The 27,765-nt window shown below is 36.1% G+C and overlaps 1 protein-coding gene across 4 annotated transcripts in view; it reads right to left on the reverse strand.

Annotated features, from left to right (window-relative positions):
* Nucleotides 1-27,765, reverse strand: part of Krit1 (KRIT1 ankyrin repeat containing) — a 38,073-nt gene that overhangs the window by 3,613 nt on the left and 6,695 nt on the right. For 2 of the 4 annotated variants that reach the window (XM_075953437.1, XM_075953438.1), the window contains exons 4-16: nt 27,250-27,342; nt 25,456-25,585; nt 24,678-24,921; nt 24,395-24,510; nt 24,057-24,200; nt 16,522-16,678; nt 15,805-15,912; nt 13,800-13,956; nt 12,120-12,271; nt 8,252-8,418; nt 7,472-7,559; nt 6,662-6,868; nt 870-986 (exon numbers count right to left, since the gene is read on the reverse strand). In XM_075953437.1, coding sequence (XP_075809552.1) covers nt 870-986; nt 6,662-6,868; nt 7,472-7,559; nt 8,252-8,418; nt 12,120-12,271; nt 13,800-13,956; nt 15,805-15,912; nt 16,522-16,678; nt 24,057-24,200; nt 24,395-24,510; nt 24,678-24,921; nt 25,456-25,585; nt 27,250-27,342 — 1,880 coding nt within the window. The remainder of the gene's footprint in view (nt 1-869; nt 987-6,661; nt 6,869-7,471; nt 7,560-8,251; nt 8,419-12,119; nt 12,272-13,799; nt 13,957-15,804; nt 15,913-16,521; nt 16,679-24,056; nt 24,201-24,394; nt 24,511-24,677; nt 24,922-25,455; nt 25,586-27,249; nt 27,343-27,765) is intronic. The other 2 variants (XM_075953440.1, XM_075953439.1) reach the window with 1 other exon arrangement.

A 27,765-nucleotide genomic window follows, 5' to 3' on the forward strand; every position in this document is an offset into this window, starting at 1 on the left:
CTACTGAAAGAAGAATTAGACTCTCCCAGAAATGAGTCCCTCTTTGGGTGTTTAATGCAGAGTGGTTAGGCCGGAAACCATAAACACACAAAAATAAAAATGGCTCTGGCAAGTTGTATTTATATATTTGTGTACACATGTGCATGTATGTGCACACATACATGCAGCAGTAATAATAAAAGAAAAAGAGGCTCTCGACTTGAGAGGTAGTGGGGGAGTGGGAGCTGTTGGAGGGACAGTATCTAGGAGAGGCTGGAAGGAGAAAAGGGAAGAAGAAAAGTGATGTAATCCTACTTCGATTAACAACATATTTAAAAAAGAAATAGGGTATAGAAGATAAATTTACTTAGGATTCTGAAGGTAGTTAAGAAATGCCTCACAGGTGGGTAGTCCTTGGGCTTCCCACAGGGCAGGGAACCCTGATTGCTCTTCGGGCTGATGAGGGAGGGGGACTTGATGGGGAGGGGGAGGGAAATGGGAGGCGGTGGCGGGGAGGAGGCAGAAATCTTTAATAAATAAATAAATTAAAAAAAAAGAAATGTCTCACAAAACATTGACTGGTTCAGATAGTATACTGGTCAAGAAAAGGGAAGAACTTTAAAAACAGAGAGAATAAGTAATCAGAATGAAGAAAAACAAATGGCATAAGGAAGCATTTAACTGCTCTAAAACAGAGATAAATTAATCTGCCAAGTTTTTGGCTCCTTTAGTTAGGAAAGGAATTTTAATTTTTCTTGATCTTAAATATTAAATTTCATCTAATACTAAAGGTTTCCAGGGAAGGTAAATGAATTAACAATTAAAAAAAAAGACTTTTAGTAAAACTGTAGTCTATCATCGTAAGTCCAAACTAATTTATCAGTACTTGCCTGTTTTGTGTGCACTATAAAGCTCATCTTATTTTCCATACTATGGATTTGAAAACAAGTCCCAGCATCTCCCAGTTGCCATGTAAAGCAACAATACTTAAGACTGATGAGTAAAGCCTGCAACAGAATTAGAAATTATTATGCTAAAATAGAGCTAAAAGTAACATTGATCAGTAATGGTGGCACACACCTATAAATCCCAGTACTCGGAAGGTGGAAGATGAAGATCAGAATCAGGGCTATCCTTGGCTAGCAGTCAGCTGGTGACCAGTCACACCCTATCTCAAAATGCATGCAAACACCTTAAACAATAAATGCAACATTTATCTTCACTTAGGATATGTATCTAGTTATTAAATGTAATTGTTTTGAACATTATTTTTAAGATCTCTTTATAGCACCTGCACTAACCTCACACAGAGTGAAGCACAGAACCCAGAAGGCAGACTCCTGGGACACAATGAACAATGATAATATTTGTATCAGACTAATAAACATTGTAACAGATGCTCATTCTCAGTGAGTTTGAACACAGAAGGATAAGCTTTTACTTCATGCAGGTTAATAGTAACTTCTTTAATGTGTTCCAAACCTTTTATGAATATATATACAGTACTTTTAAATCTGAAATTTAAATAGTGGGATTAACAGATGACTTCAGCAATTTTATTCCACTGAAAAGAAATACACTGATGTGTTAATATTTATTGTAGAAATAAAATAAAACAGTAGAAATATAATCTTCATAAATTTAATAGAACTATTTAAGAAACAATGTTAGGGTAAGCTACTCTCATGCTTTCCTACGAAATGCTATATTTAGGTAGCCATTTGATCTTTTCTTATGTCTAAATGTTTACTTTGTTGACATGTAGTACTTGGACTTATGATATGATGTTCTCATGAGCCTATATATACCATGTATACATTGATTAACATGCCTAAAATCTAAAATGCTTATTGTTTCTCTCTGGTAAGTAGAATAAAATTCCCTTCTTCTAGTTTGGTATATACTTATCTTTAATTATTCTCTCCTAGTAAAAACTTGTCCTTTATTGTCCTAAACATACAAATATATGATATATATATATATATATATACACATCAAAAAGTGTTTATGCTATCCTTTAAAACATACATGCTTAGAAATATCAGCTGTTTATAAATGACAATTCTTAGAATGTTAACTATAAGCTAAAAATATGTTCAGGGACTTTTTTATTTTATGTGTTTGTTTGCTTTTTTTTTAATTTTTTTTGAGACAGGGCCTTATTATGTAATTCTGGTTGGCCTGGAGTTCACTATATAAAACTGATACACTCAGAGGGATTAAAGGCATGTGCCACCACCACGCCTAATAGTTTAGGGTATTTTTAAAGTGGGATTCTGTAAAGAAAACACAGTATAGCTAATTTACATGAGTGTATGCTATATATAAAAGAAGTAATATTTGTTTAAAAACCAGTTATCTACATTCATGTTGTAAAATAAAACTTGTAAAATATGCTAAAATATCTATTTAGTATAGACTGGAACTAGCGAAAGCACAGAAATACTTTAAAATGAGTAGACTTAGTCACTTGAACTTTTTTTAAAACTAGTGTCAGAAATCAGTCCTTTAACAAGACTTTAAAAAAAAAAGGAAGGTAGAAAAGAAGAAAGGAGAGAAAAGAGGGAAGGAAGGGAGAGAAAAGAAAGAAAAGAGGTGAAGGCAGCAACTCTCAGTTTTACCCCATATAGTAAAATGAAAATCTGCTGTTGGAGGACAATACCCAGTGAGTGATGGAGGAAGGTCATTGGTTAAAAAATAAAGAAACTGCTTGGCCCTGATAGGTAGAAAATTAGGTAGGCGGAGTAAACAGAACAGAATGCTGGGAGGAAGAGGAAGTGAGGTAAGACGCCTCAGACAGAGACCATGCTGCACTCTCCCGGGCAGACATGATGAAGCAAGCCGCCAGGTCAGACATGCTGAATCTTTCCCGGTAAGACCGGTGCTACACAGTTTATTAGAGATGGGTTGATGGGGATATCAGAATTAGCCAGTAAGGGCTAGAGCTAATGGGCCAAGCAGTGTTTAAAAGAATACAGTGTCCATGTAATTATTTTGGGCATTAGCTAGCCATGCGGGAGCTGGGGCGGCCAGAACGCAGCCCCGCTGCTCTTCCCTCAACAAGTGAGGAAAGAATTCTGAAGGCTCCCAAAATACAAAGAGCCAGGTCCACACAGTCCTCTGATGTGTGTACTTGTGCAAGCACATGAAGCCCAGAAGTCAATGCTGAGTGGCTTTCTCAGTCTCTTCCCACATTATCTTTCAACATAGGTCTGCTCACTGAACCTGAAAGCTTGGTTAGACTGTACGATAGCGAGCTCCAGGGGTCCACTCGCCTTCACTCACTATGCACTGCTCTGCCCATTTTTCATTTCTTTTAAGCAAACTCAGTTCACAGAAATAGAAAAGTAGCCACAAACTACATAGTAGTAGCCTACCCAGTATAAGTAAACCAGTTTTAACAGAAATAAGCAATGATCAAAGAGCAAGCTGTAAATCAAATTCCATGTCAAGTATAAAAATCTATGTTTATTTTTCAGCCCTATGTTTGTAGTTATTCTCTATATCCTCCCACAGGTTAACAGCATAATAAAATACTGTTGTCCATAAGGTTGACTACAAATTCTGATAAATGATAATTTATAGAAGATAAGTAAGGGCTATGAGACCTGCTCTGAGCTTACCCTGGATCCCAAAGATGAAATGCTTCTCAGGAGCAAAGGGGGTGCAGAGGAGTTCTGTAATAACACACGGACAGGCTAATGCTCCTCATTCCAAGTGTTCACTTTTTTATTTCTACTCTAAAAATCCTATTCTACTTCTAACTTCTCCAAGCTTCTTCTTCTATCCTAAAAAACTCTTCTCCTGAAGGAGCCTTGAAGTGATAAGGAGCTGAGCTGCTTATTATGGCAACACAAAGGTCCAAGGCCAGAGGAGCAAAGCCTTGACCAGACCAGGGTGGTGTGTGTGTGCACAGTGCCCAATGACAGATCCATTGTTAGTAGACTGGCAAGTGAGGAATTGGCATGCTTTCTTAGTAACCTTGGTTGGACATCAGTGACTATGACCTTGTGTAAGCTGTAAAGTTTCCTTTTTGAAAAAAGCCTTTAGTCTAGTTGAACTTGTGAACTAATTGTGTGTAGCTAGCAAGGTAGGCTTTTAGGTGTTTGTAGCCCTTGTGGACAATAGATCTAGCTATGAAACAAGTCCTAGTATATATTCTATAAACCAAAACTATATAGCTAAATGAAAAGTCATCTATTTGAACATTCAAGCATATGTGTGTTCATAAAATTGAGATACAATCACAAGAGTAAATGTACACATTGTATGAAAGTGCATGATAATAGGGAGATATCATAGTTGTTATTGCAAAAGTGAAATTTCAGAGAAAAGCAACAGTTTCCAGAGTAAGCTGTAATTGTGTCATGGCCTGCAACAGCTTGTGATAAACACTCCAGACATCTCACCCTTTTCTGTTTAAAAAAAGGAGCATGTAAGTCAGTCTTAAGGCAGTGCTCTCCCATCTGTTGGCACAGTAAATCCAAGACACTCTTGACCTCAATAACTTTAGACATGCCGTAATCCTTGGCATCTGTGAAGGTCTCTTTGCTTGGACACTAACACTAACCAACTGGCTTCCAAAGGAGATAATTGTAGGAGGACAGACTCCTAAGTTTATACAAAGACTTGGTTGAAGAGTAAGGGTATTGACTGTGATTACTTTCTTGCCAAAAATTATGCTCAGTAAACTATTAACACACTGCAGTGTTGTGGGAAAAATCCTCAAGCTGTAACGTGAGACAAAGAGCCCTGAACACTAGGATTCTGCAATGGGACAGTTTAACACATTCTGAAGGCAGTATTTCTTACCAGCTTGCAGATAAGATTGATGAGATGCGTATCTCTGGTGACAACAGTCCCCATCGCCTTGCTAAATGAGGTGCGTCCTCCATGAGATAGGCATCTCTAATGAGTTGACCCTGAAATATGTGCTGAATTCTCACTGCATAATTCTGCAGTCAGTAGCACTCCAGTGCTGGAGAGAGAGGTCTCAGTAGTTAAGAGCGCTGGTTGCACTTGCAGAGGACCCAGGTTCTATCCCCCAGCATCCCTATGGCAGCTCATATCACAACTGTAATTCTTGTTCAGGGATCCAGCACTCTCTTCTGACCTCTGAGAGCACCAGGCACACATGAGATTCACAGGCTTACACACAGGTAAAACACCCATACACATAATATAAAACATAAAAAAGAAGAAAGTCCATAATAAGAGACAAAAACGAGAATAAAAAGTTATGAAATTTCTAAACCCTTGAAAAATGATCTAGCCTTGACAAATCTAAATAAATTAGGGAAAAATTTTACCAGCTTACTATCATAAATTAGAAAGATGTTCATCCAAACTAAATGTGTTGAATATGTTAAAAATAACTGTCAAGCTTATCTCTTATATTCTAATCACTTTGATTAGAATAAGGAACAACATAGTGTCAAGAATTTCTGTACTGGGCCTGGAGAGATGGCTCATCAGCTAAGAACACTCACATTTCTTACTGAAACCTGAGTTTGATTTCCAGTACCCACACTGGCGGCTCACAACGCCTACACCACCAGCTCGAGGATGATCTGACACCTGCAACCTCTGGGGCAACTGCACACACAAGTACATACTGCACGACGTATGATTATGTTTAATTTTGGACATAATAAAAATAAAAAATAAGAACAAAACAAATGAAAAACTCTGTAAAAAGCAGTTATTCTAATGGTAGCCATAGTCCCTTCCACACTAAACCTCATTCTCTGAAGAGCTTCCTGAAACTAATCTTCACTTTTAATTGTTATAAACGCCTTTCCTTTCTTAAGTCTGGAGTCCTCCTACCTCACCTCCTTCTAATCATGGTATTTCTATGTATTCTAGGATAGGCTAGCTTCAGAGTCATGGCCTTTCTACTTCCCCCTCAGCTGCCAGGATTATAGATATGTGCCACTATGCTTGGGTAAGTATGAGAACAAAATAAGTTAGCAGCATCTTATAACTTAGAAGAGGGCCCTCACCAGAATCCGCCCATGCTGGTGCCCTAATCTCAGACTCCAAGCTTTTAGAAGTGTCCAGAAACAAGTGCCTATTGTTTATAAGCCTCCAGTCTACGGAGTCTGTTATAGCAGCCAGAACTAAGACAGCTACATAAGGAAAAGTCTCTCTTGATTTGAGTTTGCAATATCTGGCTCCTGTCTCCAAAATTATCAATGAACTTTTTTTTTTTTTTAGAAATATATAGGAAATATATATGAGCCAGATATAGTAGTGCATGCTTTTAATCTCCGCACTTGGCTGAAACAGACAAATCTCTGAGTTTAAGGCCTGGTCTAAATAGTTAGTTCCAGGACATCCAGAGCTACATAGTGAAACCTTGTCTTAAAAAACAAAACAAATTTTTCATATAGAAATATACATGCAATTTGTATTTATGTAAAAATATTCAATTCCTATAATTTTTACACAAATATTAATTAGCACATTACATAAAGTTTAACACCCTTTTAATAAAAATGTAACATATAAATGTGTCATTCTACCAAAAATACTACTTATTCTACTGTATGGACAAAACATATTACAAATGCAAAAGTGTATGCACAGAGTGTATCTATATGCCATTTCTAGATTCTTCACGGAGGATGGCACTATTTCAGATAATACACGATGTGACTACTAAAAACAGCTTAAGACCTACCTTAGTTTCCATGTTGAGGAGATGCAGTCCTTTTATATTCACTCCTACATATACAGGGATGACTTTATGATTGCTTGGGCTTGCCTTTGTAAATATCTGTCCTGTGAAAAAAGCTGCTCCATACGTGGGGATTTCCCAACAGTTCTGTAGAAACATGCGCTGCAGGTGATGCATTTCCTTACTGACACCCTCACTCATGCTAAGATTCTGAAAACAAAGTAGAATAAAAAGAGATGTGATTTTTTTTTTTTTTTTAGTTTTTTGAGACAGGGTTTCTCTGTAGCTTTGGAGCCTGCCCTGGAACTCACTCTATAGACCAGGCTGGCCTCAAACTCACAGAGATCCACCTGTCTCTGCCTCCCAAGTGCACCACCACCACCACCGCCTGGCTGAGATGTGACCTTTTATAATACAAAGAGGTTAACTAGTTATTTCTAAAATCAATGTTGTCTCCAAACAAGAATAAAGTTATGGTATATTATCTCAAGTGGATTTTTTCTCTTGTAGCCTTAATATTAAAAAGAAATAAGCTGAGATCAAGTGCTGTCTAAGCTAACAGAAGGTAAGCGCTTTACGGGCAAGGACACTGCATTGTTTCAGCTTTACCTCATGTCTTTACCACAAAATTCAGCATATATAAAGTATTCAATAAAAGACTTTATATTTCTAGAAATAAATACATCTTTTTAGTTTCAGTTTTAGGCATTGTGAACCAGAAAATTCACTTTTAATTCTGCTATTAATAATATTTAAACATTATAACACTAATACAAATGGCCTACAGTGTTTTCCATTTCTGGAGCAGCTTACCTTGTACTCATGGAGTATTCGATTTATCCAGTGAGGCGCTTTACTTTTCAGTTTAGTAATAGGTACAATAGATTTCAAATTTTCTTCGCTGGAAGTATACATGTCAACATCCTTTAAATAAGTCATCTTTAGTAGCTAAAGTATAATAATCCTCTGTCACAAATGGCATTAAATAATGGAAATTTTAAGCTGAATATGATTTTAAAAATGCTCCACAATCTTAATATTATCAATTTAGAGAAATGGTTTTTTTCAATATGAAATTATCTTATTGAAAATATTTTCAAAAACTGAAAGATCGCAGTATAAAAACTTTAGACTAAATCTGTGCTAAAATCTGTTTCTCTCAAACTATTTTCTATGGTGGGATTCTTAATTATCTGACTCATATTTTTTATTAAGTCAAATTTTTAGCCAACTTATTTAAGCACAAAGTAAAAAAATATAAATCAAAACTATAAAGCTAAATTATATCAAATACAGCAAACATAAGAAAAACTCAAAACTGCTTTACTAACCAAAACAGCAACTCATGTTTTATAGGTTTTTTCTTTTATTCAATGTTTTGTATTATTTAATTCTAAACCAATGTATAAACAGTATGTCTGTTCTGAGACAGTGTCTTACTATGCAGTTCAGGCTGGTCTGATCATGACCCTCTGGTCTCAGGTTCACTGATTATGAGTAGGTGCCACCATGCCTGGCCAGTAATATTAAAATTGTGTTAGCTAAAGAGAATCTTGAGCATATTATAAATCATGCACTGTATCAAATACTTACTTTAAGAAACCTTGTTTGTGTTTCTTACTCTCATAATTCCCATAAACTATTTGTAACAGCAGACTTGCCAGTGTTATCAGTTTAGCATCAGGAGCTGTATAAAATCCCTTCAATAAATTGTATCTGGCTTCATCAAAGAGAATAAGAATAGCTAGTGGGTCTTCAATCTTAAAGGGAAAAATGTATAATTTGATTAATAACATATAATTTACTTAAAAATATACTAATAAAATCAGGCTGTTTCATCCTAAAATTATGATGCCAACCAATCAATGCAATTCTCCCGTTTTTCAGAGTGCAGTTAGGAACTTCTCAATTATATGAATGAAAGGACAAAGATACTGCATTATGTGACATTCTGACTTAAGAATTTGGTAAAACCTTGTTTCCTTTTATGAATCTACTTTTTTTAACCACAAAATTTAATATCTATGATTTTTATTCCTCGTTTTCTCTCCCAGATGACTTTTTAAAATATCACGAGTCAAGAAGATAGACTTAGTATACTTAGATTACTTAGCTTTTTTGTTTGTTTTTTGTTTTCCGAGACAGGGTTTCTCTGTGTAGTTTTGGAGCCTGTCCTGGAACTTGCTCTGTAGACCAGAGCTCCACCTGCTTCTGCCTTCTGAGTACTTGGAATAAAGGCGTGCACCACCACTGCCCAGCTTTACTTACAGTTTTTAAAAATCTAATAAATTTTTTAAATTGCGGTAATATATATACCATAAAACTTGCTATTTTAATCATTCGTAAGTATGAAATCTAATGCCATTAATTATATTCTCAGTATTGTGGTATGCCCTCATCACTATTGCCAAGGACTTTACACTACTCAAACAGAACCTCTGAAAAAATGAATGTCTGAGCTGGATGTAGTTCATCAGCAGTGCTAATGTTTAGCTGGCAAAAGAAGTCAGGTCCAATCCCCAGAACCCAATCAAATAAAACACAACTAAAGAACCCTCCTGATAGCCCCAACATAAGGAATTTAGTAGTTTTTAATGTGTTTTCTGGTCTTATAAATTTACATGCTTTAATTAACATAAATGTAATAATATAGCATTTACCCTTTGGTCTTGCTTATTAATTTAGAATGTTTTCAAGGATCACTCATGTATCATATATTGCAAATTAATTTCTTTTAATCATTGCATATTATGTATATATTTATTGCATTTTCTTGTCCCTCTCATTACTCAACACTTAGGTTGTTTCCAACTTTTAAATTATGAATAACATGCACTAAACGATATCAGTTAATTGTCCCAGTTCCTGTTTTCAGCCCTTTCAAGTATATACCTACAAGTATATACTACAAGTAGAATTACTTCATCAAATGTCAATGCATACCTAGTCCTGCCCCACATTCTGTGTGTCTATGTTCATGAGTGCAGACAAGAACGTGAGGTCAGAGAACAACTTGAAGAGTTGGTCTCTGTTTTCTACCTTGTTTGACACAGGGTCTCTAGTTGTTTGCCAGTGCATACACCAGGGTGTCTGACCTGTCAACACTCAGGGATTATCTGACTCTCTCTGTCATCCATTACATCATGGGAGAGCTGAGATTACACATATGCACGACTGCGCCTCTCTTTCACATGGGTTCATTTCCCAAGCACATACATACATTAAAAAAAAAACTCTTAAAATTTTCTAAGCAGTTTTCTAAGTACTTATAAGTGTACACAGCTATCCCAGTGTCACCTTAGAAACTACTCTTTCTCCATCACATGGATTTGTCATGCTTGTCAATAAATCATGGGGACATAGATATATTTATTGGTCTGTTTCTGGACTTCCATTTCTAATCTTCTGGTGTATATACGCTCAAATATATGTTAATATCACATAGTTACTACAGTTTTGTGGCATGTTTGAAGTGTGAATACCCCAGACTTTATTCTTTCCTCATGACTGTACTATTTGAATAGACATACTTTCCTTTACATCACCAAATATGTAGGTCAATTTGCTGTCAGCTAAACATAAAATATCTTTGTCATTGAACATGGGATGGATATCTTTGTAGTTATTTAGGTCTTACTATTTTTTTCAGCAATGTTTTATATTTTCATTGAAACCTTTTCTTCATATTGATTTATTTATTATGTGTGTATGTGGAAAATACGTAGAAGTCAAGTTTCACCTACCACAGCATGGCTTCTGGAGACTGAACTCAAAATATCAGGCTTAGCAGCAAGCACCTATACTCACAGTGCCATTTTGCCAGCACACATTTTTTACGTATGAATCTTGGACTGTGTTAGAATTATTTCTGTGTATTTCAATTTTTTGAGTCATTCAGTTAAAGAATCTATTAAATTCATCATCATCATCATCATCGTGTGTGTGTGTGTGTTCATGTAAATGAAGGCCAGAGTTCAACCTCAGGTGTCATTCCTTGGGAAGTGTCAACCTTCATTTTTGTGACACGGTATTTCACTAAGACCTTGGTTCCTTATTAGGCTAGCTTGGCTGGCCAGCAAGTCCTAGGGATCCATGTTTCTCCTCCCCAGAGTTGGGATCATAAGTAAGTTCCTCCATGCCTAGCTTGTTGTATGGGTACTGGGGACTGAACTCAGAGCTACTTTCTCTGCAGCTCTGAATGTTTTTATGTTTGTTGGTATACAGAAATATAAGTAATTTTTGTGTGTTGAGTTTGTACCCTGTAACTTTTCCAAAATAATTTACTAACTAGTTTGGGTAATTATCCAGTGGATTATTAAGGATTTCCTACACATAAGATCATATCACTTGCAAATAGTCTGAAAATCTAGTTCATTTTCTTTTCTAACTATGACGTGTGGGATTTCCACACTAGTGCTGCATTGCAGTGGTGAAAGCGCATTCTACCTTGTTCCAGTCTCCTGAAATGGCACTGCGTTTTACAAATGTCTTTTCTGCATCACTGAGATAACCATCCCCACCACCAATTCATTCAATTAATATAATTCTAACACATGTTCACTATCAATGTTTGTTGTACTTCATAAACATTTTTATCTAATTCAGAGCATATTCATCTGAGGACCAAATTTACTTTTGCTTTATAGTATCAATACTTTGGCTTTATAATATCAAGATAATGTAACTAAAAATGCTTAGGAAGTTTAGACATAACTGACACTTGCTCAACCTTGTCTGTTAATATTCTTCTTATACAAATAGTTATGGATTTATTAATAATAATAATAAATTGAATTTATTTTTCTTTAACAATATTATGTGACCTAGCAGTTATTTTTAAGTTTTTATAGATACTAGTAGGCTAATATACCTAGTTTGCTATAACTTCTCTCTTAAGTTTCTTCTTTGCCAATTTATTGTCTTGACATCTCATTTTCTCTAAATCTACAGTACTTCAATTCAGACAAACGTGCTTGGAAAAGACTGATCAAGTTTAAATTCTGTTCTTATGTCAAGAATGGTTGCTTTCTTACTACTTAGGATAACATTATTAAATCCATTTTGCAAAAATTCTATTCTTTACCCAGGGCTTTGTAGGGTTTTTTTCCATCCTGTTATTTCCTACATCATCTTTGAAATTCACAAAATTGATTCCCAGTCTTAAAAAGTTAATTTCTGTATAAACTATCTCTGTAGTTGCTAATTTCCTTATTTTACAAGGAAAAAATGTATTTGTTAAGGTAATGGAAATAAAAGAAAAAACAAAAACAAAAATAATGAAAAACACTAAGTTTGTATACAGACCAACTGAAACTCCCACTTATGATGTGATACAAAGATTAAAAGAAGGTAAAAGAAGGAAACACTCCTAGTCCAGGAACAGCACAGTTTCTACCTCTACTATCTGCAATGGGATCTATAGAATCTGTGTATTCAAATAACTAAAGATTTCTAAGCAAACCTTTTTCTCAACTTCTAAAGGAAGTCCCACATCTCTTCTTAGAAAAAGCTGTGGTGTTTCTCTTTGTGGATCCAAATTAGTCAACTCAGTAAGTATTTCTGGCCAGTCACGAACTTGTTGCAAGGGTTTATGATAAGGCTTGAACTGAAGGCCTGAAAAAGAGCTTTTCTTTTATAAATGACACTGTAAAAACAAATCCATTATATCAATGCATAGAAACCTTGCATTAAACTATATGTGCCTAAGTAGTAGACTGTTTATAGACCTAAATTTAAATCAGTGTTTAATAATTATTACTAGCCAATTGTGGATTATTGCCTGCTTTTAAGAACATAATTTCTAATTAAATTTATTTTTTTAAAGACAATCTTTTCTCATTTTACATACCTCTCCCAGTGCCTTCTCCCTCCTCTTCTCCCACTCCCAGCTTCACCCCGCCCCAGCCCCCCATCAACTCCTCAGAGAAGGTGAGGCTTCCCAAGTGGAGTGAACAAAGTCTGACACTTCCCTCTGAAGCAGGACCAAGGCCCTCCCAGCTATATCTAGGCTGAGCATCCCTCCAAAAAGAATGGGAGAGAGGTATAATGGCACAAGACTATAATCCCAGCACTTGGGAGGTAGGAGAAGACCACAAGTTCAAAGTTATCCTCAGTTAAATAGCAAGTGTGACCAGCCTGAGTTACATGAAATCCTATCTCCAAAAATGAAATAAAAATAAAGAATATTTCTTGTGTTTGGGATGTGAATCAGTAGAATAACATTTGATTCTTAGTATTTGGAAGTCCTGGCTTGACAAATAAGAATGGAAAAAATTGCAGATAATTTTGCATAAATGAAATATGTTAACATAAATGAAATATATTAATGTATATTAAATTCTTAATTCCATTATAGCTTACTGAATTAAGAATAATCAGTATGATTTAGTGCTAAACATAGATAACCACCATCCATTTAATTAAATTCTTTAAGTAGTTATAGTAAATTTGGAAAGATAAATATACATTGACATTAAGGTGATTTTAAATAAAAAGGTTTGACAGAAAACAAAGAAATATTTCAATCACTTTGAGAGAAACACTGAAAATAAAGGCAAATTGTATGAATTCTACTGTTCATAGCATACTAACTAACTGGGTTATCACAGTAGTAAACTTTTAAATGCTTGACTAAACACAGGGCATAGAATCCTGCCCATTTCAGCAGTTTAATAATAATAATAATAATGCTATACTCAAGTTTACTAGTTGTAGAGATATTTCATTTCTATTTTAATAAATAAAGCTTGCCTGAAGATGAGAGAGTAAAACAGCCACCCTGGTCAGTCTTACAGACCAGGCAGTGGTGACACACACCTTTAATCCCAGTAGCCACACTAGTTTGCCACAGAATTTGGGCAATAGTGGTGCAAGCCTTTAATCCCAGCCCTAGAGGGGAATATAAGACAGGAGGAAACAGCTCCCAGACAGTCTCATTCTGAGATTCCTTGAGGCAGGATCGCCATTTCAGACTGAGGAAGAGGTAAGAGCCAGTAGCTGGATGCTTTGTTTTTCTGACCTTCAGGATGAACCCCAATTTCTGTCTCTTGGTTTTTATTAATTGTGCTACAACTAGCCCACTTCCAAAAAGGAACAATGAGGTTTAAACAGTAAAATACTTCTCCATCCCAAGTTTCCTTACTAAGGTTTTCTGAACAGATCCAAATAGTGAAACACTGCTGAGTTTCTTGAGAGAGTCGCATTCCTTCCATTATCTGCTGCGCTGTGGTATTATTGCCATGCTTTAGTTCAACAGAACGGTAGGACCCATCCATTCTGTAAATTCGAACTTTTTCATACTGGAAAAAAAAAAGAAAAGTCATCTAAGCTACTTGAAAATTACAAATCGTGAGGCTGAAGAGATGGCTCAGCAGTCAAGAGCACTTGCTATTCTGGCAGAGGACTGGAGTTTGGATCCTGCACCTACCTTGGTCTTCTGGTCCCTATCGACACTCACAAACACATGCAGGCACACTCACATACACATTAATAATAATTATGTATCACAATGCCATAAGATACTTTATGCCCAACTTCATATCCTTCATAAGATAGATGTCTAATGTGGGAACTATCAAAAACTTACTTCAAACGAGAACAGGCTGACAATATTTAGAAAACTATTACTTCCATTACAGTCTAAATTTTCTTCTGAATGTTCCATGATCAAATCAAGGAAAATCTTTATTACTGTCTTTTGTAAAATACAGTTTATAAAGTATTGAATATACAATGTAATGCCACAGGAAATATAAACTTGGAATGAAATCTAAGAACCTCATGAGAAGTAGGGCACAAATTGGACTGAGGAAATGTGTATTAACAATAACTTATGCTAAGAGAAATTCATGATGGAAGACTTTGAAAGTCATGGAATATTGGATTTTGAATTAATTTCCTTCCTCAAGTTCACAAAACCCCCAAATAGCAGTAGCATTAGCGATAGATTTGTACTGTTAAAGGAGGCAGCTTATCTCCCAAGTAACCTACAGGCCAGTACATTTTGGATTAAAAGTATCCGATTCATTTGATCACATTCACAATATAAAAGTTAGGCCAGAAAATGTTATCTGACTGTATCATTAGAAACTGAATGATAGAGAAGAAAAACATAAGGAGGACTCTATTGAGCTAGCTTAATAAAAAAAAAAAAAAGCAGGAAAGGGCTAAGAATATGGCTCACTTGCTGTGAAAGCAAGGAGATCTACATTTAAATCCCCAGCACTCACATAAAAACTGGGAATGGCTGTTTGTGTCTATAATCCCAGAGTTTGTGGGATAGAGGAGGGAAGAGAGGAGGGTCCTGGAAGTTAGACAAAATGGTTGGCTTTAGTTTTAGTTAGAGACCTTGAATCAAAAAAAAAAAAAAAAAAAAACCATAAGTGGAGAAGTGGTAAAGAAAGACTTCCTAACATTATTCTCTGGTCTCTAGAGCACAAACAACTACACACATGTATACATGCATGCACACACATATACACAAAACTAGGAAGTCATCTATTTCACCTCTGTGGAGAAGAAAATGAGATTTTATACACTTAACTTGCTGAAGACTATTAATGAATGGTATATAATGCTGCTGTTTCACAAATGTTGCTGGGGTAAAACACACCAGTGAGCAGAACTACTTACAATAAACATGTTAAATACAATCACACATAATTTGATGCAAAGATGTGTTGCATTCTTTTATGTTGCATTTGTTTAACTCTGTGGAGCTGTGATTCTTTGCCTGTCTAAAACACCTGAATGGGCAATAGCAAGGCATGAAAAAGCATAGGAGGGGTTGGCAGGCAGAGAGTATAAATAGGTAGAGAAATCTGGAGGGAAAAGAAGGAGCACAATAGAACAAGGAGAGGAAAACACCATGGGCCAGTAACCTAGCTACCCAGCAAGTCATGGAGTAAGAGTAAAAGAAACATTATACAGAAATAGAGAAAGGTAAAAGCCCAGAGGCAAAAGTTAGACAGCATAACTTTTAAGAAAAGCTAGTTAAAAACAAGCTAAGCTAAGGCCAGGCATTGATGAGAAAGAAGACCATATGTGTATTTATTTGGGACCTGGATGGTGGGCCCCCAAGAGAGTAAAGAGTGGAACAAACAACAGCAAATACAACATTTGCCTTTGGCTATTCAGACAATTCTTACAGGTTTGTTTATGGCTTCTTTCAATAATTTTGCAGCTTCTTCCCAGTTATTTTGTTTGTTTTCTTCACAAATATTTAATGGGGATCTTCCTTGTTGGTCTGTTATGTGCTAGAATGGAGGAAGCAATGGACGAAAAGATATTACAAATACATGTTGTTCTGAAGGAATGTTATTCAATTAAAACATTATACAAATACTCTGGTTAAAGATTAAGTAAATATTAACCATACTTAGTATATACTAAAAAAATAGAAAAGCTACAAAATTCAAAGCATTAGTAGGATTATGTTTTGTAAAAGTTCAGTTATAGATTTAAGAAAGGTTTCCACAATTTTACTTTCCTTTTTATCAAATGATTATTAGTGCAAATTCTAGAAAATGGGTAAATGGTTTTCTTTAACACATTCGGGGGGAAATAAGATATAGAATAAACTTTATATATTTTGTAGAGATATATGTAACGACTATATATAACAACACAAATGTACTGAATGTTATAAACTTTGCATTTATGTTGTTAAAATAATACATTTTATGTGAAGTATTCTTTATCATAATAATTCAAAACGTATGTTAATCACAGTTAACACATACATTATACTCTATAAAGTAAAATTTGTTGTTTTTAGTTGACCTGATTAGTATACAATAAAATGCTTTTGTATTACTACTTGTTAGTTGCTGAGCATTAAAATATAAAAACAGAAAATAACTTACTCTGTCAATGTCTGGGTGGGTTAGGAGGATCTGCACTATTTCTGCATGTCCCCCTCCAGCAGCGAAGTGAAGAGGTGAGCTGAGCTGCCCATTTAAAAGGTTTGGATTGCACTTTCCTTTCTCTAGTAATATGCGAGTGGCCTCAATTTTCCCATACCTATAAAAATAATAAATATACATAAAAAACTCCATCTGAAATGCTTCAAAATTCAAATTTTACAAGATATGTGAGGGAAATCTAGAGAACAAATGAATAATGTATTAAGATACCAAAGTATCTAGAATGCTTGCAAATATTTTTATGTATTACTGTGATTCAATTTAATTATTTCAATTTCTGACCAAGTAAGAGAAATATATTCTCAAAACAAGAGGAAAAAGATGGCATCATTATCCCATAAAGTACAAAAGTTAGCCAGGTGGTGCACATCTTTAACCCCAGCACTCAGGAGGGAGAGGCAGGCAGATCTCTGTAGTTTGAGGCCAGCCTGGTCTACAGAAAAAGTTCCAGGACAGACTCAAAAAAAAAAAAAAGTACAGGACCTCTGCAGGACCAGGCCTGAACAGAAACACCCGCAGAAGCAGGCCCAAGCCAGTAACCTCCATAGGGCCAGGCCAGAGCAGGCCTGAGCCAGTGCCCTTAGCCAGAGTAGGTACAAGGGAGCAATCTCCAAGGGACCAGGCCTGAGCCAGAAACCTCCCTGGGACCAGGCCTGAGCCAGCGACCTCCACAAAGCAGGACCAAGCAAGCGACCCCGACAGGACCAAGCCAAGGCCAGCTACTTCTGTGGGAGCAGGCCAGAGCCAGCGACCTCTGCAGGAGCAGGCCCAAGCTAGGAGCATCCACAGGAGTAGACCTGAGCCAAGGACCTCAACCAGAGCAGGACTGAGCCAGTGACCTCCACAAGAGGAGACCCAAGCCAGCAACCTCCATCGGAGTAGGCCCAAGCCAGCAACCTCCACCAGAGTAGGCCCAAGCCAGCAACCTCAGCAGGAGCAGGCCCAAGCAAGTGACCTTCTTGGGCACAGGCCCAAACAACCTCCAGGATTGTAGAGTGATTACTGGGAGAGTCAAGCAACTTCCAGGAATGTCAAGTGACTGAAACCATGGCCCTGACTCCACCACCAGGAACAACCATCTGAGCCTTGGATCCACTGGAACCTGAAAGAGCAACCACCAGAGACTAGAACCCAACTACATCAATCAGAGAAAAAGATGAGTAGACAAGGTAAAAACACACCCAACACCACAAAGATGAACATGAAACCAATATAAACTAGTAGCTACAAAAAAGCAGGATGAACACCACAGTACAGATGTAGCAGAAGTAAATGACCTAAAAGATAACTTTAGGAGCATGTTTGAGGCCCTTAAAGAAAAAATAAAAAATTTTCTCAAAAAAACTGGAGGAAAAGACAAACAAAAAAATCAGAAGAAATAAACAAATCCCTTAAAGAAAACCAAGAAAAAGCAACCAAACAGTTGAAAGAAATAATTAAAGGCTACAAACACAAAATAGAGATAACAAAGAAAACACAAACCGAGGGAACTCTGGGAACAGAAAATATAGTAAAATGATCAGGAAGCACAAGTGCAACATAAGCAGCAGAATACAAGAGATGGAAGACAAAAATCTCAAGTGTTTAACACAAGCTTAACCCAAAATATACAGGATATATGGGACACCATGAAAAGATCAAACCTTAGTATAATAGAGATAGAAGAAGTTCAACTCAAAAGCACAGAAAATATATTCCACAAAAATGATAGAAGAAAACTTTCCCAACCTAAAGAAAGATATGCATATCAAGATACAAGAAGCTTACAGAACACCAAATAGACTAGACCAAGAAAAAAAAAGTCTCCTTGACAAATAATAATCAAAACACTAAACATACAGAAGAAAGAATATTAAGAGCTGCAAAGCAAAAAGGTCAAGTAACAGATAAAGGCAGACCTATCAGAATTACACCTGACTTGTCAATGGAAACAATGAAAGCCAGAAGGTCCTGGTCAAGAGTTATGTAGACATTAAGAGACCACAGATGCCAGCCCAGATTACTATACCTAGCAAAACTTTCAATCGCCGTAGCTAAACAAAACAAGATATTTCATGACATAACCAGATTTAACCAATACCTAGTCACAAACCCAGTCCTAAACAAAGTACTGGAAGGAAAACTCCAACCCAAGGAAGTTAGTTACACAATAAAAGCAGTTTAAGAGGAAAGCTCATTGCACTAAAAGCCTACATAAATAAACTGGAAAAAGCCCACAATTGTGAGTTAACAGAACACCTGAAAACTCTAAAACCAAAATAAGCAAACTGACCCAGGAAGACTAGAAGACAGGAAATAATCAAATTGAGAGCCAAAATCATCAGAAAGAAACAAAGAAAACAATAAAAAAAATCAATGAAAAGAGTTGGTTCTTTGAGAAAAATCAATAAAAGAGACTAACCTTTATTCAAACTAAACAAAAGAGACAGAATATCCAAATTAACAAAATCAGAAATGAAATGGGAGACATGCTGAAGGCTGATTTGAAGCAAAGGCAGAAAAGGACTTGCTGTTTGGAAAGAAGAACGTAGTAGGGAAGAAGGGAAAGGGGAATCTGGTTTTCACTGTAGAGCATTTGGGGAAAATGGCATATCAAATATGGTGTAATTTGCCTTCAGCGTTTGTTTTCTTCCCCTCCACAAACCCCAGGCTTTCACCATACTCTGAACTGGCATTTGTGTTCTATCTTGTCTTAGTCATATCCCCTCACACTGTGGTTTTTACTACTTTTAATATGTTTTTTCCTTTCTCCCCATTTTGTTCAGAGTTTAACACTCTATTATTATTCTGAATTAAGATACATTGTAGCTTCCTAATACATTTTAGCATTTTATTTCTGTTTCTCTTAAAAAGTTATCTCATTTTGCACAGTTTCATCTTCCTTTATGTGCTTCTCTTCTCTATCAACTTGGAAATCCCTTAGGATGGTGTTAGTGTATTCTTTAGTGTGCTTTATGCCCCTAAGAGAAGGGATTAAACTGTTTAGTAGCAACTAAAAATGCATTAACAGTACTGAGGAAAAAGGAAAAGCCTGGAGCATTTATCTGAGAATATATAAAACCATTCAATTGAGCACAATTATTGTTAAGTCTGAAAGAATGTATAATCCTTAACAAATAACTCATCCTACAACATCAAACTCCATTCAGAAAAATACCCTTTCAGGAAAAGACAGGAAAGAAGGTGTGAGATAGACCAGCTCCAACAACAACAAGAATAACTACATAAATGTGAGTTTTGTATGACATTTAAACTTTTCTTATTTAGCTATTTAATACAGTTTTCACAACAAAGTATGAGTTAGGTAGTGGTAACTGTATCAGATTAGAAAAATGACGTTTGAATCAGTTATGTAATTATCAACAATTTCATGACTATGAGAATGAGAATCTAGTTTTCTGAATTCAATAGGAAAGGGCCAACAATAACAATATAATATTCAATAATAATGATGATAAGGAAAACCTTTTCAACTTCAATTTGCTGAAAACAAAGGAATAGGATGGAGTTTTTTAGAAATTTCATGGCACGTTTTAAAACATAACTGGATGTCAACATGTACAAAACTCAAGTCCAAGTGAATCAAAGACCTCAACATGAATCCAGTTACACTGAACCTGATAGAAGTGGGAAGCAGCCTTGAACACACTGGCACAAGAGACCACTTCCTAAATATAACCCCAGTAGCACAAACATTGAGAGCAACAATTAATAAATGAAAACTCCCAAAACTGAGAAGCTTCTGTAAGGCAAAGGACACAGTAAATAAGATAAAATAACAACCTACAGAATGGGAAAAGATCTTCACCAACCCCACATCTGGCAGAGGGCTGATCTCAGAACTTAAGAAACTAGAAATCAAAAAACCAAATAATTCAATTAAAAATGGGATACAGATCTAAACAGAGAATTCTCATCAGAAGAATCTCAAAAGGCCAGAAGATATTTAAGGAACTGATCAACATCCTCAGTCATCAGGGAAATGCAAATCAAAATGACTCTGAATACACATGTCAGAATGGATAAGATCAAAGACACTGAGGACAGCTTATATTAAAGAGGATGTGGAGTAAGGAGAATATTCTACCGCTGGTGGGAGTGCAAACTTGTACAGCCACTTTGAAAATCAATATTGCAACTTCTCAGAAAATTGGGAATCAATCTATCTCAAGACCCAGCGATACCACTCTTGGGCATATACCCAAAGGATGTTCAATTATACCACAAGGATACTTGCTCAACTATAATATCCAGAACTGTAAACAGCTTAGATGCCCTTCAACTGAAGAATGGATAAAGAAAATGTGGTACAGTTACAAAAAGTAATGACATCATGAAATTTACAGGCAAATGGATGGAACTAGAAAAAAAAATCATTCTGAGTGAAATAACCCAGACCCAGAAAGACAAACATGGTATGTACTCACTCATAAGTGAATACTAGATATAAAGCTAGATATAAAGGCTAACCAGCCTATAAACCACAGTTTCAGAGAAGTTAGGTAACAAGGTGGACCCTAAGAGGGACGCATGTATCTCCCTGGGAAAGGGAATTAGATGAGATCTCCTGAGTAATCTGGGGGTGGGGGACGGTAGATGGTAGGATGAGGGATGAGAACATGAAACAATGGGATGGTGAAGTTGAGGGAGGGAAGGAATGGGAGAGCAATGAAAGAGTTATCTTCATAGAGGGAGCCATTATGGGTTTAGGGAGAAACCTAGTGCTAGGGAAATTCCCAGGAATCCACAACGATGACCCCAGGGTGCCTGAACTGGTCTTCTCCCCGTAATCAGATTGGTGAATACTCTTTCATCATAGAGCCTTCATCCAGTAAATGAAGGAAGTAGTTGCAGTGATCCACAACCAAGCACCAGGCCAAGCTCCAATAATCCAATTGAAGAGAGGGAAGAGGGATTCTTTGAGTGGGTAGCGGGGGAGCAAGATAGGGAAATCTAAAGGCAGCTGAACTCACGACCTCTAGACAGACAGCTGTGGTGGTTTGAGGGTGCCCTGGCAATGGAACCAAGATCTACCCCTGGCGTATGAGATGGCTTTTTGGAGCCCATTTCCTAAGGTGGGATACCTTGCTCAGCCTTGATGATGGAATGCAGGGGGGAAGGGCTTAGTCCTGACTCAACTTAATGTGCTAGGCTTTGTTGACTCCCCAAGGGAGGACTTACCCCTTCTGAATGGAAATAAGAGAAGGAATGGATGGTAGGTGGGTTGGGAGGGAGTGGGAAGAGGGGTAGGAGAGGGAAATTTGGGTGGTATATAAAATGAATCAAGAATTTAAATAAAAGAATATATTTCCAAGATAAAGTAAGCTTTTTTTCTAGTTTTTAATTCTTTTTCTTTTGAGATAGGATCTCACTATAGAGCCCTGGCTGGTATATATATAACCAAGCCTGGCTCGAACTTGTAGCAATACTCCTGTCTCTGCTTTCCAGTTGCTAGGGTTACAAGTGTGTAGCACCCATGATGGACTATAACCATTCTTTCTTCAGATTCACATTAATCCAATAATGATTATCATTTTCAGTTGACAGAAAATTTTATCACAAGAAAAATTTTTCCTTCTGTATTCTACTAATAAGACATTATAACTAAGAATAATAAAAATTAACTAATTTTAGATTTAGACATCACACAATTTGTACATCTTAACAATTCTTTCTCTTCTTTCTCTCCTCCCCCACCCTTTTCCTTCCTTCTTGACATATTTGGCATACGCCGTACCACTGAACTATCTATCCTTCTACTTCAATCGTATTTATTAATCAAAGCCAACATTTATTCAACACTTATTATGTGCTCTCAATTACTTTATTTGTATTTTCTATTTTATCATTTTAAACTCCATCTTGTAAATACATAAGCAGGTTATTAGGATGTTAAGTAACTTAGTAAGGATCATACTTAGGAACTAAGTACTGCTACTAAAACCTGGCATATCCCGAAACACATTAAATGTTATACCATACTTTTGTTTTTATGTGGTAGGCAGTTCAAAGTTTTACTTTTCTTTTACTAGAGAAGAAATAACCTCTGCTACATAATGGAAAGCACATTCAAATATATAAATCTGAGATTCCTAAATTAAAGTTCACTAATATTGTCATTCCCAATTCTGCAGCAAATTTTGAGGATTGAAGTACAATCTACACCTTCTTTTTAGCTCTAATATTGTTTCTACTACCAGTATTTATTAGTTATGTGAGAAACATATACTAGACCAGTTAAAGATTATTTAGGGTAGCTTTCTAAATATAAATATAAAAGCTTGACGGTTTTCCCCCCTGCTACTGTAGATTAAACCCCGAACCTCATGTACACCGATCAAATGCTCTGCCACTGAACTACATTACCTAACAAGAGGATACTTACAGGTAAACAGAAAAATTTTCAGAGAAATAGAAAAAGCATGTATATTAAAAATAACCATTAAACAGCTCAATACAAATATTAGAATAAGATAAATGAAAGTTTGAATTGGAAAAACTCTAGAATGGTCTAATTACTTACTACTTGTTACTTCTGTAGTGCTGATGATTGGACCTGAGGCTTTGTATACTCTAGGCAGGTCTATTTCTCAACCCTAATTACTGAAATTTACTTATAGATAAGCAAACTGAAAAGTAGACAGTTCTGAAGTTCCTTGCAAGGTCAGTGTGACACAACTAAAATACTCTGGACATTTAGTAGGAAGTAAATAACGCAGTATTCTTTTAAAAAAAGTTAAAAATAGGACATTAAAAGCAATCTCATAAAAAATGGAATGACTATGTCTTTTTGAGACAATAATCTCTAACAGCTCATTACTGCTGTGAAGTAAAAACTCAGTTCAGCTAAGCATCATTATTATGTGAGCATTAACAGTGCCAAGAGCTCTACTGGGACCAAACACAAAGAAAAACTCCAAATACGTTCCAATCTGGTAAAACAGAAGGTGATGATTCTAAGAATCTCTGAAGAAGGATTTGTTAGGCTTATTGATACCTTAGATTCTAAAAGATCTAAACGGATAATTTTCTTCTTCTTCTTTTTTTTTTTTTTAGTTTTTATTCAATGTGTCTTTCACACCATACACCTAATAGATAATTTTCTATCATGATATAAGGTCAAATCCCATGTACTTAACGAATGTCAATTTTACAGTAAGAATAAACCAATGTAATACAATATAAAAGTATCATGAAGAGGCAATATCACTATTTGCACTAACATTTACTAACTACTGGCCATTTTACTGTATGGCTTACTATGGCTAAGAAGACGGCCAGTGCCTTATTCGTGGCAGATTTGGCAATTATGAACAGCAGCATACACAGAGTTATCAAAACATCAGAATAGAATGCTCAAAAGACAAACATGGCATAGATGTGCATAGATGTTATTTGGAGTGAGAACAGTTTTCTAGTAAGAAACAATAATATAGTCATAAATTCAATTTTACTAAAAAGAATAATCTATTTACCAGCATGCATAATGAATGGGTGCCCAGTGGTCATTATCCAATTGGTTGACTGAAAATCCCTTACTGAGAAGATGGCTTAGTAATTCTGAATCTCCTTCACAGGCATTTCGATGCAAAGGAAAGTCATCAACCCATTGCCGTTCTCTAATCATAAAAAAGAAATTAAGACAGCATAAACGTTGTGGAAACTCACATTACGTCAAAACAGAAGTGATACATCTATGAAGAGGACCTATCACTGTGTGGCTGTTGGCCCGTGACCACACTGCTCACTTACTACCTACATACATTTCAACAACAAGTTATGAGAGCCAGATAGAGTAAAACCAAAACAGTACTTGTCTTCCATGACACTGCTCATGCTTCGCTGCCATTTTTCCTGTTTGGGAATTTGGATTTTTGAGTAGTCTGGAGCTCCTAGACCGAAGTATGGATTTATTACCACTTTATCTACCTAGAAAAGGAAAAAAAAGTTAAAATAAAACTCCTTAAAAGTCTCATATACTTGATTTATATATATATATATAGCGTTGGTACTATTTTAATGTTTTCCATGACAACCAATGTGTTTTTGTTATATTCGAAATGTCTTTTGAAGTAAGAGTCAACTGAATCTCTTACCCGGTTTGTGTACTGAAGCTCTGATCCAAACAAAGGGTTGTAAATGCAGGTGTCTGCTTTCTCTAGGGCTAGCATTTTATTTTTTATTTCTAGTGCACTATAGCCCATATGCAGTGAGTTTTCTGTCTGACCTGATTCAGCAGCATATGCAGGGTTTATAACATTTGTCTTTATCCGCTCAAGGGGAGAAGGTCGGAATAAAGCTGGAATAAAGTGAGACTGCGCATGACGTTCATCTAGCCACCTGGCAGAGAGGAAAAAGTCAAAAGTGAAGGTCGTGACAAAGGCAGACTGCTCTAGAACCCTGACATGTAACATATTCTAATATTATGTCCAGCTTTAAAATATGTTTAGTATTAAGTATTTAATAAAAGCTTTGTCAATAGACACAGCAATTATTCTAAAATGTCTATGCCATTATAATCATAAAACAACTTTAGAAAATATAAAATACTTCTATACTGGGCCTCCTGAGATGTGATATTACCCAGAAGACAGACTATAACTGTTCACTGACAAGAGTAACTACTATGCCTACTTTATCAAAAAAAAAAAATCTTGATCCTGAAAACTGAGAAGTGTTTATTATTTTGGAAAGATAAAATTAATATTCTCTAAGTAGTCAAGGCAAACTTAATTGGGGGATTTTTTTCATCCTTAAAGCTGAAAAACTGACCATTTTTGAGACAGGTTATTTTTCAGTAATATTTTCCCACAAGAGAACCACAGACTAATTTCAATTATGATTGATTAAAAATATTCTTAATGTGTTTCTTACTTATCCAAGGCTATTAACATCCTTGCTGTAAGTGTTGCAAAGTGAGTACTAGACTCACTACAAACCCTCATAATATCTTGTAAGCAGTAAAAAATTGGGCATCCGGGAGTATATGAATATTTAGTATTATCTGAAAAAGAAAAAGAAATTGTTCATTACATAAAGTTTATAAATACGTGTTCTTAATGTAGAGCATGTTCTCAAAATTTGTGGAATATAACAGAAATTGTTCTGTATTTGAAATTAGAAGGCCTGGATTCAAGTGACAACCAACTCTGTGACTTGTCCCCTTTGATGAATACAGCATTTTTATATCTTAAATTTTAGTGTGTTTGTGTGTAGATCAGGGAACAACTTTTGGGAGTTGGTTCTTGTCTTCCACCTTGTTGATACAATGTGTCTTGTTTTCTGCTATGTGCAGCTCTCCAGGAGAGCTGGCCTATGAGGTTTTGGTTCATTCATTTTATCTCCATCACCCAAACTCACAACTAGAATGCTGTGAATCCAGAGGCTTTGGGCTGTTTTATGTGATCCAGAGATCAAACTCAGGTCATCAGGATTGCATAGCAAGCACTTTTAGTCACTAAGCCAGACTTCTGGTCCCAGCACTTACAATCTTTATAATCTCTTTCTCAATAATGTTGTAAAATCTATTATGATTTCCAACATCATTTAAAATACTACATATTTTAAAAACTTTAGAACACTTAGAAGAATGTGTCTTGCTTACGAGAGCTGGTCAACACAATACTGCAGCAGCAGGCTGATGGAAGTCTCTGTTAGGTCATTAAATTTTTACCAGAAGTATCACTAACACTCTATGGTTTGCAAAGTTCCTCAGTGAATTCTCTCTATACTACAAATCAAGTGAAAGCATGGAATGATATTGTCTCTATGCACATATAGTTAATTTTAAATCTTAAAGATGCGCCCAAAGTCTCAAAATGAAATAGCTACAGGATCTGCACTGAAACTCAAAATTCCTTTCTATTATTCCAGGATATCTAAAGCTCAATTAAAATTTTTATATTAGATCTATGTTCTGTAAACGTTATCAACCATATTACTGGGCAGAGTATTTTAGAACAACATTTTCTTGGCCTCATTATGTTGTATCTATTTTTAGCCTATTAATGGCATATCCTTTGAAAAACTGCTTTATAACCAGAATACTTTTGTTTTGTTTTTCCCAAACAGCGTTTCTCTGTGTAGCCCTGGCTGTACTGGAACTTAGTAGACCAGACTGGCCTAGAACTCACAGAGATCTGCCTGCCTCTACCTCCCGAGTGCTGGGATTAAAGGTGAGCACCACGGCCGCCCAGCCAGAACACTTTTTAATTTTAAGTGCATGAGTTTTGCCTGCAAGTATGTCTGTCCACCACAAGCATGCCTTGTGCCTTCAGAGGCCAGAAGACAGTGCTGCATCTCCTGGAACTGGAGTTACAGATGGTTGTGACCCACTTGTTTGAATGATGGAAACTGAACATGGGTCCTCTGGAAGCACAGTCTGTTTTTAACTGCTGAACCATCTCTAGCTCCTTAACCTGAACACTTTTAATTTCAATTACTCCTTCTCTCTTCACATCTCCATCTTAAAAATGGAAATGAAAACATTATGAATTAGCCAAGAAACCTATACATTACTTTGAAATTAATATATATGATAATTTTTCTTCGTTAACTTAAAAATACGTATAACAATATAACAGTAGTAACTATAAACATACATTCCTAATCACGTCAGTAAATTTTCAATTAACATTCAAAATACCTAAAAATCTAAATTCAGATTACCTTTGACAACTGATGGGACAATAAACAGTGCTGCTTCTCTGCCTGCTTTCTCTCCATCCAGAGGGAATTTCTTCATTAGCACTACTCGTTTTCCTAATTAAGAGAAAAAGAAGAGCAAAGATGAAAGTAAAGGGTTATTTTGTTTGCTTTGTTAAGATAGGGTCCCTCCCAAACTAAGCCCTCTGAATGTGGGTGACAGTTATGTAGCTTGATCTGTTTGGTGTGGCCCTAGCAGGCAGTGGGACCATGACGGCCTATCCTGGGTGAATGAACTGGCTTTCTGGAGCCCATCCCACCACACCTTGTTCAGCCTTGATACAGGGGGAGGGGCTCGGTGCTGCCTCAACTTGGTACACCAGACTTTGTTGACTCCCAAGGGAGGCCTTACTCCCTCTGAGGAGTGAATGAGGGTAAAGAGGTAGGGGAAGGGGCAGGAGAAAGGGAGGAGGGGGAACTGGGGCTAGTGTGTAAAATTAAAAAAATTTTAAATTAAAGAAAAAATAAGATTCCCTCATT

Source organism: Microtus pennsylvanicus, chromosome 19 (assembly GCF_037038515.1).
Source record: "Microtus pennsylvanicus isolate mMicPen1 chromosome 19, mMicPen1.hap1, whole genome shotgun sequence".
Taxonomy (NCBI): Eukaryota; Metazoa; Chordata; class Mammalia; order Rodentia; family Cricetidae; genus Microtus; species Microtus pennsylvanicus.